Source organism: Takifugu rubripes, chromosome 22, assembly GCF_901000725.2.
Source record: "Takifugu rubripes chromosome 22, fTakRub1.2, whole genome shotgun sequence".
NCBI classification, from domain to species: Eukaryota; Metazoa; Chordata; class Actinopteri; order Tetraodontiformes; family Tetraodontidae; genus Takifugu; species Takifugu rubripes.
In genome coordinates this window covers 7328369-7342725 of record NC_042306.1, presented here as the reverse complement: position 1 = coordinate 7342725, position 14357 = coordinate 7328369, and the positions used below count along the sequence as shown (strand labels likewise).

General features: G+C 37.9%; 1 protein-coding gene across 1 annotated transcript; it reads left to right on the top strand.

Annotated features, from left to right (window-relative positions):
* Positions 1 to 10347: 10347 nt before the first annotated feature.
* On the top strand, positions 10348 to 14059 carry cyp7a1 (cytochrome P450, family 7, subfamily A, polypeptide 1). Its single transcript, XM_003975521.3, has 8 exons — positions 10348 to 10664; positions 10957 to 11197; positions 11316 to 11525; positions 11648 to 11842; positions 11944 to 12143; positions 12273 to 12403; positions 12636 to 12814; positions 12920 to 14059. Exons 1-8 carry the CDS (start codon positions 10582 to 10584, stop codon positions 13220 to 13222), a joined length of 1542 nt encoding a protein of 513 aa, XP_003975570.1. The 5' UTR covers positions 10348 to 10581; the 3' UTR covers positions 13223 to 14059.
* The last annotated feature ends 298 nt before the right edge of the window (positions 14060 to 14357 follow it).

Genomic DNA, 14357 nt, shown 5'->3' with positions numbered 1-14357 from the left:
AAATGAAGACAAGCTGTTCTGACAATGACTGAACTAGATGAACACAATGAAGTTTAGTAGTAATGCTTACTTAAAAAACAGAAAACTATTCACTTTTACTCACATCTAAGGGCACCGATATTTGAATTTTACATTTTAAAAAAAATCAAATAATGAAGCAACAATGACAACAAATAAAAGCTAAAGTGTCCTTATAACTAAATTAAATTAAACCTATTTTGAAGTCAAACTTTAACTTTAATTCAATCCAAAACTGATTTAAATCCAATAAATCTGCTGCCCTGCCTGGCTGACAATAAAGCCATGTTGGGCCATCTTTAGTCCTTGGCTTGGGTTGGAGTCATTATCATGCCATGTTTCAAAATGGTTTGGAATTAAACCCTTTCCTTGCCAGTGGGAGCCGTCTGAAAGGGAGCTGTCAGTCACAGCGTTGTTTGAAGAATAGGCTGGGGGTTGGTGGGAGGTGGTGAGGTGTCTGTGTGTGTGTTTGTGTGTGTATGTGTGTCTGTGTATGAGGGTACGAAAGAATAGGCTTCTCACGGGTGCTATCCTCCATTCAGTTCCCATTGGACAGGCCGCCATTATTGCACCTTGGACAGCAGCCTTTCAATTTCATTGTGATATGGACCAGTGAGGAGCTATACAATAACAATAAATATACCATTGATACTGCGTTACTATCAATACAAGTTAAAATAATCATACCATGATGGTAAGCATTGTAATGCAGTCAACTGTGTGTTAAAAACTGAAATATATTTTGGACCATTTGGACCAAACTATCATTTTTATGCTAACTGCAGGATGAACCCTCCAGGTCAGATTGCAGTAAAGTGGGTGGGTTGCTTCAATTTAACAAGCTAAACTGAATTATTGTATGCTTTTGATTTGTCATTTCAATTCATTTTGAGATTTAATGTTGCTCCAACTGATAAGCCTATTATTGTATAGAATCTATTTTTCTAAACCAATTGTTTGCGAGGATGCTAAGTGTAGGTTTATATATAAGGTCTGTTTGTGGGGAGAAGTGAAGAGTTTCACGTCACTGTCAAAAGCAAAGCAAGATTTGTTTAAAAACCTGAATGATCACCTTTATCACATGTCGAGCTTAGTTATTGTGTGACACTGTGTCATCACACCATTGTGTGTCATCTCATTCTCAATGCATGACTTCTCATTGGGTGCTATGAGATCAGCCCGAAGCTCCAACTAAGTTCAATGTCTTTGGATGCCTTAAATGTATTATTGTTAGGGCAGGCAGTTTTAACTATTGTTCCACAGAGCAGCTCTGTGGCCTCAGGAAGTCCTACTGTGAGGAGGCCAAAGAGCAGAGACTTAAAACCTGCAAATCCTTCTCCCTGATGCCATCTAAGCTGTCACATCCCTCTCTTTCCAATTCACACCAGGTCAAAAGCTGCTGAAAGGATGGAACCGTGAGGGCATGGGATCAAGGTTTGGTTTCTGTTGGGACTCAGCAACATTCGATTGGTCAAACAATGCAACAGGTGGATAGTAATGAGCAAAACAGGAGCTCACATGAACAAATTGGACTTGAGCCTAACTTAGAAACATCTGTGAAGAATCATCATATCATATCCAATCCATCAAATGTATTCCTCTCTCTGTCTCTCATGAGCAGTACTTATGTCAGGGGAGCTTTAGTGATTGCTTCACATCTATAAAGATGATAAAATCATCCTTTCTGGTACACTCAATAAAAAGCACAAGTAGGTATGAATCTGATTCTTGCTCAGACTCCGAAACAATTACACACTTGTGTGACGTGTCTCTTCATGCATTTATGAAAATACAATTGTATCTGACAGACACAAACTAGTCGGTGTCCAGGCGTGATCTTAAAATCTTGCTTGTGTTGTTTTGTCTGATCGTGAAAGAACTGACCACACGACACACAAGGATAGACTGCATGCAAGAACAGTTGTTTTACAACAAGATAGCTCGAAGTCCAATTCCCTATTAATGTCCTCCTTTTGTGGAGTTTTTGGAGATCCCTGGAAAGGGAAAAGGGAACTCCTGTTTGTAAAGGTTTAGACCAGATGTTTTTTATATATTGATGTCACTGATTTCTGTGCACAAACACACATTCATGGTGTATTTTCTGTATTTTCATATTCGTTTTCATAAATTACATTATAGTCGGTGCCAATGTTTGTTAAAAGTTATAAGCTTGGTGTTGTAGATTGTAAAGTGAATTTAGCATATGAATAGAATACTGTTTGTGAATTGCACCATCAAGAAAATACAGTTGATGACATTTTTGTTACATAACTAAATATATGAAGGGTATTATGTAACTCCCCCTCCCGAGAGCAATAAAATATGATGCACAACCCTTTTACCTGTGATTTGATTAAATGGCTGAAAAGGCTCTGATTGTGTCTGGTGGTTTGAAGTAAGATGCACATATTCTTGGTAAATTGTGATTTCCACTTCCATTTGTGATTTAAGAAAAATCTAATCCATATACCACTTTGACCTCACTGTGTTCACCTGCTCCTCAGTTATATCCATTTACACAAAGAGGTTAAACTCTGTTGACTTTCAATGAATATTCAGGATTAGAGTGAAAAACATTCCCTTTCTATCAACAGGCACTATGAGGTGAACAGAGAGGTGATAATAAGTAAGTGATGTGTACAGAATAGGACAGACTGTCTTTTCTCTAGAACTCTCATTATTGATATTTATAATTGTTTGGCATTTTACTGCATCTTTCTCAGGCTCCTTGTATTTAAAAGTGATTCATAACAACTAAACATACTATGTAGCATCAACACACCCTAAAGGCTACCGACTGTAAAAACTAAAAAAAGAAAAGGTCTTGGTTCATGATGGATCTTGTTTGACATTTCTTCCATAAGTGTATGTTAACATTAATCAAGCCTTTCTACCGTGACATTTAGCAACCACAGGAATTAAGCAATCAGCTGGAATTGCACACAATTCATGAATCCAAATCAGGTTTATTGGCCATATATGGTGACAGTCAAGGAATTTAACTCTGGTCCACTCTCTCTATTTACACACAAACATTCCATTGTATTCATGAAATGAACACTCAGTACAGATAATACATCAGAATTATGTAAGAGTAAGGTTCAAGGTCAAAGTAATAAGGTGCAGATGGGTCATTGGGGACAAAACTCTACTTATCTCTGAAAAATAAATTCATTGAACTTCTTGAAATTTACCAAAAATGATCCTTAAATCAGGGAGTAATAAGACAGCAAGTCATTGGGAAAGGAAAAATATGAGGAAACATATGAGCCCAATGAGACCTACCAAGAGTCTGAAAGCTGCTAGATGAATCAATAAATTGGTGATATGTACAGTTTGAAATTAGACTGATTAGCGGGTTTTGGTAATTGTTATTCACAGGATAATCACTTCCTCATTTCCAACTTTTAGTTGTTTAATCAAATGAAACAATAATAAATAATGATCCTTTTTCACAGTCCATGCCTGATTTACACTGCTAAGCTAATTTAGTTTTTTCTCCCGCATTAATTTGCAGTCCTGCTGATAAATCTTTATCATAATCTGTTTGGGTGCAGTTCTCCTTTTATTTTATCAGCCTGCTATCGAGCGTGATGACCTTGTTTGTATAGGCTCTAATCTCCTCACTGGATGTTGTGACCTTGAAATTTGCCATCTGTGCAGAAATCTTCCAGATCTTTACAGGGTTCTCCTGTCTTAAATGAGAGTGATTCATTCTTTAATAACTCTGTCGAATGAAATGATCCTAATCTGAATTCAAGTCTCTCATTTGTGATAGCTGATTGTTGTGTCATGACATTATGCTGTTTTAATTTCTGTCTATAAGCATAACATGTAGATGGAGAATTAAGATTATAAACAAGATAAAAATAAAATCCAAAATGTAATATTAAAGCTGAAATTAATTAAATTTTCTGGGGAAAACATATGCAATGGCAATAGGCTTTAATTGCACTCTATGTAAGGGTCAGAGAGACAAAGTTCTTCACTCACAATTCACTTATAACCACCTGGGGGCACTCTGGAGCCTCCATTTAATTGTTCTTGCATCTTGAACTGCTATAGGGAGCAGGAGCACAACTGTGTGTTAATTTTAAAAAATGAGTGAACAAAAGAGCAGAGCATAACTGAATTAACAGTTTACTTCAATTCACATTATTTTCTTTTCTTACAGTTACAGTTGTACAATAAAAATGATTAAAAAATGAATTGCACATCAACCAAGGGTGGAAAAATGCTAGTTAATACGGCAAAATGTGTGTGTGTGTGTGTGTGTGTGTGTGTGTGTGTGTGTGTGTGTGTGTGTGTGTGTGTGTGTAAGGGGTGGGGAGGCAGCTATAAGTCTGAGCCAAGTTTGATCCAGAGTTATCCAAGGTAAAAGTTCTGTGTCCAGTTTAAAAATCCAGTTTAAAAACAGTCCAGTTGACACAGAAACTTTACCTTGTATAACTATGACCTGCATGAATGAGAATCTACACAGACACCCAGAGTTATCTACAATATTTTTATGTGGTGTTTATATCACTGTTATTATAAGATTTTAACTTTAAACAGGGTCAAGGCAGACCCAGCACAACACAAAGGACACAGTAAAAGACACAGCAACTAAACTATAAATAACAGCCTTTGCATTTGCCTAAATGGCTAAAAGAATCGTGAAACCAGGTTTTGAAAACTGGTGGGACATTGATTGCAATGTGTGACACTGATTCAGAAGACAGGTCCAAGTCTCATAAGTTGATATGTTATCTTTTTTTGCAGCAGATGATGCAGATGGTTTGAATCGATTTCTAATGTTACTCAAGGCTTTCAAGGACATGTACTAATCAATAGCTGATAGTGTTGTTTACATATTGCGCCCTAGTGATTATCAGTTAGTGTCTCTGCTATCTGTTCTTCTGCATCTTTCACTTTCTGCATCCTTCACTTTCCAGGTTCACATCATAAATGCCTGTTAAACTCATTTCCACATTAAGGTCATCACTGAGTGCACCACCTGCCAAGACAGAAGTTTAAAAACTATTTAAATGTAATTTTAATATTCTTCAGTGTCAACATGTGACCTATCTAGCCGATACATGCACAGTTGACTCTGACAGCCTGATTAATTAAATAGGTGTGAACGTAAAGACAGTGGTGAAGTCTCCTAATTGTCTCCTAATTGTGGTGGTCTTCAGCATAATTCCCTTGTGTTCAAGTAAAGCCAAAATGCACACTGCACAGAATGGAAACTCCAGGAGGTAGGTGACTGAGATAGCTGTGTGTCCTGCAATGGACTAGTGACATTTCAAACACATCATGTCTTTAGGTTCCACCATGGTTATCTCATGACTACTATAAACCTCTCACATTTAAATGAAACATGACTTGGACAGTAAAGACTGCTATAAAAGACATGCAACATATTTATATGACAGGTAACAACTCAATTGTAGGGACATGACTATTGACAACATTGAAAGTTCTGTAGAAAATGATGAGGAAATAACTGATTTTTTAAACTCTTGCAGATGTCAGAGATATTTCTGATGTACACAGAAGTCTAATATATATAGTATCTGTTATACACTATGCCACTGAGAGCAATAGTCTATATAACACTACCTCGAAACAAATGTAATTGTGTTCTATGAGTCCATGTGTAACAGACTTTATGAAGTTTTATGAGTTTTGTAATTCAAGGGTCAAGGACAGTGAGCTCCTTTAATGAGATGGGACCCATATGTATCTTCTGAAGTATAATCACAGGACTGGGTCACTTGTGGGTGCCGGAATATTTAACAGCAGAATGGGTGGCCGAGCCTTTAGCTTTATCCGTGGAACCAGCTCCCTGTCCAGGTACAGGATGACTCCCTCTCTACTTTAAGATGAAGCTGAAAACCTTCCTCTGTGAGAAAATTTGTAGTCAGTAATTTTGTAGCTACGATCACTATGCTAGCTAAGCTAATGTTCATAGTTAGAACAGGAGCAGCTAACCTTTACCATCATCTTAGCTCTGGTGCTGAAGTACTTTTTAGCAAGGTACCAAACCCGCAAATGGTCATATAGGGCCCTGAGATGAACTGGCAACTCATCCAGGGGTGGACCCTACCATTGCCCATTGTGTACCCTCACCGTGACCCAAAAAGGGATACAGCAGTTTAGAAGACGAGATGAGATGAGTTGAGCTATGTTGCAACTGACCGAGGCTGTCGGGAAATCTGTCTGTCTGTCTGTCTGTCTGTCTGTCTGTCTGTCTGGTTTTTTGCATGATGTATCGACTGTTACACTCTTTTGTTCTCCACATCCTCCTGTAGCAATAGTTCCTTTGAATGCATTAAGGTCAATGGAAATGAAAATTCATGTACATTGATTAACTCCTGCATGTAATTTCTGTGATACTTCTATGCTTATTTAATTATTTTCAATTAACATTATGTTGAATTGGACACCATGTACCTCTCCTAATGATGTGGAGTCAAGTTGGTCCAAAACTACTGGTACTGCTATTACTAGGAAGTTGTCAGTAATCATTAGAAATACCTGAAAATAATATGACAAGCAGAAATAACACCCGAAGGATGGTGATAAACTTATGTATTGCCTTGTGCTTATTAATTTAAGGACTGAAAGAAAAGGGAGTTAGTTTATTAACAGCTGATATGAAATTATGCAGTGTTACAAGCAGAATGACACTTAATGCAATGGTACTTAAGTCAGAAATTAAATTTAAAACTGAATATAGCTCATCAGGGTATTCAATACATCTTTAACAATTAAATATTAGTTAAATATTATGAGGTTTTTGAAGCATATCTGTGGAATTTTTTTATTTTTAAAAAAAAAGCTATTAAAGTTGCCTTTATATCCTTTGTCTGTGCATTCCTGTGACTCAGATCCGTGTTACTGTTGCTCACTTTATTTTAAGCTTGGTGAGAAAAACACTGGTGGTAGTGAATAATACTCTGTTTCAGCAGTTGTCACCCCTCCACACAGAATGCTGATTGGAGAATACTGTGTATATAGGCTGCAGAGGAATGTCAGAAATTATGTCCTGCATTCCTGGCCAACAGAATGACCTTTTTTATAGACCCCCCCCCAAAAAAAAAAAAAGATACAGGAAGGGGAAAAACCTTGAAATCATATTTTTGGGGGTAAAATGAAATACAAAAAGCAAGAAATAATCAAAATTTGAAAGGTGCCAAACAAAACACAGCCATGAATACAGATGACGGCTACTGAGGGGAGCATTTTTTAAGACTACATGATGATTTGCAAGTTGTTTATAGGCTGGTGATTGCAGTGAAGTTAAGGTGACTGAGTTGAGGTGTCAGAACCACAGTTAAATAATATCAAGAAATGCCCAAGGTGTGATGCACAAATTGTTCTCAAAGTTTACTAATTAATGGGAATTCACTGAATGAACATCTTGTTTTTGAATGACATGAAAAGCAAATTGTTAGATAAGAGAAGGAGATGAAAAACCACTTCATTTCAATTGAATTATGTTCTTCCTCTTTCTGAGCCACTGGATTGCAAAAATAAGAGTGAAATGCTCAGCCGTGAAGAGGGCGTAAAAACATGTGTGAACAGGGTCAGAGCAGCTTCAACCCTGGCTAATGTGCTTGATATGTGACAATAGCATTTAGAAGCTGAAGGAGCAACCAACGTGAATCATCTGACACAGTGAGAACTACCCTGGGATTCTACAGGTCCCAAAAGTCAATTAGGGGGAAAGATGATGATGGTGATGATGATGAGGGTGATAATCTGTCCTTCTTGTTTTAGTGATGCCCATGAGGTTCCTTCACCAGATGAGAACAGTGAATCAACAATTTTTGGAGAGTGTACTTGAGCCCTATCCATGAGATTTACATATATTCACCTAATAAATACATAAATATAGTTGCACTGCATGACTACCAATACTCATAATAATGCTGACTGTGTGGTCAGAAATCCCACAGGCAGAGAAGGAGAATCTTGTCATATGTAGGGATCAAAAGAAATTTTCTGTTTGTCTGTTTAATAATATACTGAAGAGCAACCAAATTTTTAACACTTAACTGGTGTTTTGGCAGCACCTTCAGAGCTCATTGGGTGATTTATTAGGCTTGAGCATTACTGGCCTTTGTTCTGAGCCATTCTATTGTTAGACTGTTTGGTTATGCAAATAACTGGCTGAAGTCAAATCAGTTTCACTCATATGGCCCAGTTAACAAACAACAAAGTAATAATGTTTAGAATGTAAAATAGGCCTAATTTTTTGGTTCTGACCTCATTTTGTCAGTGAAAATGCAGCAGCAGCTCTGTTCCTTAAGATAGACTGAGCTCAAAACCCAAGGGAGGACATATACCATTAACTTCCCCAATTTCATCACCAACTTCCAGGTGAAGGCTTTTAAACTCGGGTGAGCTGCAGTTCATAATGTCATTGCTGAAAAGTAAAATCCACGGTCACGATTAAACCACGGTTGCTGTAGTCTCTATATGGTTGATGAAACTTACAGTACAAGGTGTATGTGAGTCTGTGTTTCTGCAGAATATAAAATTATGTCATCTGAGCCACATCCTCATATATCAGAAATGTAACGTCAGCATTCTGTCTTTAATAATGAACTGCCAGCTCTTGTGTTGGCCTTCCAAGTTAGAGAAATGCAGACTCAGTGATGAATCTTCCCATCCTCTACCCTAGGGGCCATGTATTCCATTATCATTGGTAGGCTGGACCATACACTATTCTGCAGCAATAAAATACATTTAATAAGGCCTCCACAGTCTTACAGTAAAAAAAATCAACCACACATATAAGACTGGTCGGGGGTTAACTGCTGCTACAGCCTACAGGCAGGCACTATACTGTCCAAAAAACTTATAGAGTTTTAACTAGAAATTAAAGCCCTCTCAAGGACACTTCTACACTGTGCCAGTTGAACTCACTGCTGTTATCTCTGCTATTAGATAACAGTGGCTGAAATCCCTCTGGTACTTCAGACAGTCTACACCTACAGATAACGCTAGTTAGAGCCAATAGCAAGCAATATTAGCTGATATTTTTGGACCCTGTGGGGCATTATTAAATTGTATATAATGTAATTAAAATATTTAGCCACATTTCAGTAACATGCTAAACACTATCACAATATATAGTCTGTTGTTATTCATCCAACTGTCAGTATTGGCAATTATCCATAACTTTTAGTCAATATTTATGCTAAAGGAAAACACTTTGATTGACACTTTAGTCTGGGGTAAATGAGGAGAGGAACTGAAGTGTAGTACCGGTAATCAGGTAATTGACACTCAAGGTAATCCATATAAAGAATAGACACATTAATAGAAGAGAAGAGGTTAAATGGTGAATACTTTACACATCTGTCACTGCCATTGGTCAAAGAGTTTGTGATAGAAATGATCAAGGGGCTTTTTCAGTTTATATGTCCATAGGTTTAACTGATATGGAGAGTTTTTACAATGTGTATATGCAGAATATGCATGCTGGTTGGTCATCTGCTGTAGTCTCAGTTGGTTGTTTACAGTAAGTCATTAATGAATTCATGGTTGTGTATTTAACCCTAAAAAACAACAGAGAAGATGTGCATTTTCACCACGTTTCTACCAGACAATAGTTATTTTTGAAAACGGTGTTAAGTGTCAACCATGGAGAAATGTTATTTACTATGAAAATAATCAGATTTTTAGATCCATGACAATATAGATGGGTGACTAATCAACAACAGTACCGGTATTTGAAATAAGGAATGGGTTTTCAGTTACTGTTCAAACAGTTTAACTGAAATAAAAACACTGTACTGCTGGACATTGAACACAATCAACTGTTTAAAAATTGATCTTCATGACCAAACAAAGAGAAAGTAGTTTTATTTCTCTGGTTTTACTCAAACGACCTCTGAGCCTCCAGCTTTACAAGATCTATTACATGACAACTACAAACACACATGCACACACATCCCGCACAGCAAAGACCTTGAATCTATTTACCAACCCATATGGCGTAGTCCTTCAGGTAACACTGTTCATGGACTCCAGTCAAGGCCAACATATTCACACACACACACACACACACACACACACACACACACACACACGCTCTAAAGTACAGTCAGAATACACATAAAAACATTTCCTAGAGCAACCCCACTGATAACAGAACTGTTTTGCAATGTTCAGTTTTTATTTTTATTTTAAAGAAAGAAATATTTCAAAAATAACAGAAAATAAATTATTTTCTTAAAAGTGATGCAGGGTGCAGCTGTTCCAGTAGTGACATCATGTTTGTAGGTCCACCCTAAAGCTGAAGGAAGCTGGTATAAAAACCTGCCACTAGGTGCACATAACTGCTCACAACACACACACATATACACACACACGTACACACACACACACACACACACACACAACACACTCAGCTCAGACAGCTCCTAAACACAGTTTTCACTGTGTGAGAATCATAGATCAGTACACACTCTTTCAGGAACTGAGGTTTTTAGCTCTTTTAGAATAAACACATTTATTTGGGGTGTTTCTTTGCTGTTGGACTGGATCTTTTGGTACATCGACACAATGATTCTGAGCATAGCTCTGATCTGGGCAGTGGTGGTGGGATTCTGCTGCCTTCTCTGGCTTGCTGTGGGGATAAGACACAGGTAAGACATTTCTACTGACTACTGTCTCCATGAAAAAAGTAAATTTTATAGACTGTTTTTAATGTAACTGACTAAAATATGACTGGTAAAAGACATGGTTCATGTCACTGCTAACTTGTCACTTGTCCGATAAAAGCTTTTGTAAAGATGATGTAATATTCATTAGTTTATCACTCATACTGATTAAAATATGCTGTAACGCTCTAATTTCACTTCACACTTATAATCATTATTAAAATCCCCATTGTTGAGGCGTGTGCTAAATGTTCACCTCCCTCCTATTTTTCTGCAGACATTCAAGTGAACCTCCAGTTGAGAATGGCTTGATCCCCTATCTGGGTTGTGCTCTTCAATTTGGGGCCAATCCACTTCAGTTCCTTCGTAGCCGACAGAAGAAGTACGGCCATATATTCACCTGCAAAATTGCAGGGCAGTACATCCACTTCCTCTGTGACCCATTCTCGTACCATTCAGTCATCCGACAGGGAAGACACTTGGACTGGAGGAAGTTCCACTTTGCTACATCAGTGAAGGCACGTTTGTTCGATTTAATCATTTTATTGAACAGAATATACATTACCGTGGCTTTTGGTGATGATGTTCCAATCTGCAATTCCACCATAGTTCTAAATCTAGTCTTATCTCAATTAGGCATTTGGCCACGATAGCTTCGACCCTCGTCATGGCCACACCACAGAGAACCTACACCAAACCTTTCTGAAGACCCTGCAAGGTGAAGCTCTGCCCTCCCTCATAAAAACCATGATGGGCCACCTTCAGGATGTCATGCTGAAATCAGATACACTCAGGCGCAGCAAAGATCATTGGGAAGTGGATGGCATCTTTGCATTCTGTTACAAGGTCAGTCGTGAAGCTAACTGTGGCCTGCTCAATCAGAACATACATCTCAAAATAGGGACCAGATTCATGGTAAACGGTAAACACTTACAATACTTAGTAGGTGTTTCCTTGTGTTTCTCCAGGTGATGTTTGAATCTGGCTACCTGACTCTGTTCGGTAAAGAACTGGGTGAAGATACGTGTCAGGCTCGACAGGCAGCACAGAAAGCCTTGGTGCTCAATGCACTGGAGAACTTCAAAGAGTTCGACAAGATCTTTCCTGCTTTGGTGGCTGGTCTGCCAATCCACGTCTTTAAGAGTGCTTACAGTGCCAGAGAGGTTAGTGTGTTTTGCCTTCCTTAAGAAATAATTATATTTACACAAAATTACATAGATAATGTTGAATATAATAAACATTTTTTACCCAATGAACCATCTAGAACCTTGCAAAGACCATGCATGCTGAAAAACTGTCCAAGAGGGAGAATGTCTCTGATCTAATCTCTATGAGAATGATCCTGAATGATTCCTTATCTACATTTAATGACGTGAGCAAAGCCAGGACCCATGTTGCACTCCTGTGGGCTTCACAGGCTAACACCCTACCTGCTACCTTCTGGAGTCTCTTTTATATGATCAGGTATGCTGAATTGATCAGTCTTGTCAGTATCAAATCTGCTGACAAAACCAAATCATAAAATAATCCTGTATTAAAGAACTTGTGACATTCTTTTCAGTAACCAAATCTGACCACCATATGTGTCCTTAGGAGTCCTGATGCTATAAAAGCTGCACGTGAGGAAGCGCAGAAAGTTTTTGAAACCTTTGGTGTAAAGATTGATCCCCATAACCCCACACTGAACCTCACTAGGGATGTTTTGGACAACATGCCTGTTCTAGGTAACATTGTTAACACAAGAATGGGACTTTTGTTCTAACTGGAATTAACCTGTTGCTACCATGGCTCACATGTTGTGAAGGTCTTATTGTTAGTATGGTTTAAAAGAACCCTTCACATTGTGTTTTCTAACTTAAATTCAAAACTATTATCTTCTGTGTGCACAATCAGCACACATGTTTCTTTACCTTCATTCTGAAGTAAAAAAAATCTTTCTTTTGACTTTGTCTGCAGATAGCATCATCAAAGAAGCAATGCGTCTTTCCAGTGCCTCTCTGAACATTCGTGTTGCCAAAGAGGACTTCCTACTGCATCTTGACAACCAAGAAGCCTACCGTATTAGAAAAGATGATGTCATTGCCCTCTACCCGCCAATGCTGCACTATGATCCAGAAATCTTTGAGGATCCATATGTAAGATCTTTTTGAAATGGCAGCAATATTGGGACGTTAGTAGGAAATGGTCATACTATGTGTGTGTAAATGATCCTTTTTCTCTCTTCCCTCTGTACACCTCAGGAGTATAAATTTGACCGTTTCCTGGATGAAAACAATCAGGAGAAAACCACCTTTACCCGTAATGGACGGAAGCTGCGTTATTTCTACATGCCTTTCGGGTCTGGTGTGACTAAATGCCCAGGCAGATTTTTTGCAGTATATGAGATTAAACAATTCCTCACTTTAGTTCTTACCTATTTTGACATGGAACTATTGGATCCTGCTATTCAAGTCCCACCTCTTGACCAGTCTCGTGCAGGTCTAGGAATCCTCCAGCCAACATATGATGTGGATTTCAGATACAAATTGAAATTAGCCTACTAGTTCCTGAAGTCATAAAAATGCATTTTGTACATACTGTACAGTTCAGTGTTGGCGAAGATGCTCCAATGTGTGTAAATAGCCTTAATCAGAGTTTTTGCTGCTTCAATTTGGTCCAAAAAAATTGTATTCTGTGGAAAAGAACCCTTCACAAAGTGTGGAAACCTTCAGTGAAGCTACCAGAGGATGTGAGCATCTCTCAAGTGACGATATGTTTAGAAAAAATGGTGTGGAACTTGCTCTAAAGCTGGTGCTGCAGTCACTTTTACATGTAATGTCTGGAATCTGCATCCCAGAAGCAGATGTTTGAAATGTAGTGGTCTTGTTTAGTGGCACAATAATATAGCAACCTTTAAGCTTTTTTCTTTAGTTAAGAATGCTAAACAACAAAAACTATGGTTCAGGACAGTAAAGGAATGCAGTAAAGAAATAACATCTTTTCTACCTCCGGTGAGTCAAAGTTATATTAAAAGGGCTTTCCAGTGTTACAATATCTGAAAGATTATTCACAAAACCAAATAATTTGTGCACCATTTACAATGTCTGTTTCTGAATTTTATGTGAGAAGAGAAACGTAATTTCCAAAGAAACTGACTTTACCCTCCAAAGCAGATTTTCCACAAGCTTTGAGAGCTGCTCACACAAGAATGTATATATCTAAAGTCTTATCACTTTTTCGATGTACTGTATAGATAAGCTGCCATTTACTGCTTTGAACAGTTTGCAAAGTCATCACTGATAAAAAGGTCAGTGTAAACATTGTTAGAAACATACTTTAGCATAATGCTGTCTTTAGTAGCTGAAAACAGCTTGTCTAATAAAGGCATGTTTGAATTCTAACCCCAGATCATGTCTTCTTTTTTCAAGCCACAGCCAATGAATCTTGGACTTAATCAACAGTTTCAATTGATTTTGTTGATTTTGTATAGTATAGTAAAAGACAATCTGGACAAGAATGATAAAAAGAATAAAATAATAAGGACACCTCTACTCCACACCATCTCTGTGTCCCTTTTTGCTTTCATTCTCGAAGATTGACTTTCAGCGAAGACAGACGGAGTGACGCACTTTTTGGTATGTGCCACTGCCTTCCACCTCATTGGGTAACTGTTTCAGGAAGGGTAAAAAAGTTCATCCA

Bases quoted from the DNA above. Each gene is read 5' to 3' on its own strand.
- cyp7a1 (XM_003975521.3), top strand. From the start codon at position 10,582: ATGATTCTGAGCATAGCTCTGATCTGGGCAGTGGTGGTGGGATTCTGC. The intron at 11,526-11,647 runs GTCAGTCGTGAA...GTGTTTCTCCAG, and splicing joins TCTTTGCATTCTGTTACAAG to GTGATGTTTGAATCTGGCTA. The intron at 12,404-12,635 runs GTAACATTGTTA...CTTTGTCTGCAG, and splicing joins GGACAACATGCCTGTTCTAG to ATAGCATCATCAAAGAAGCA.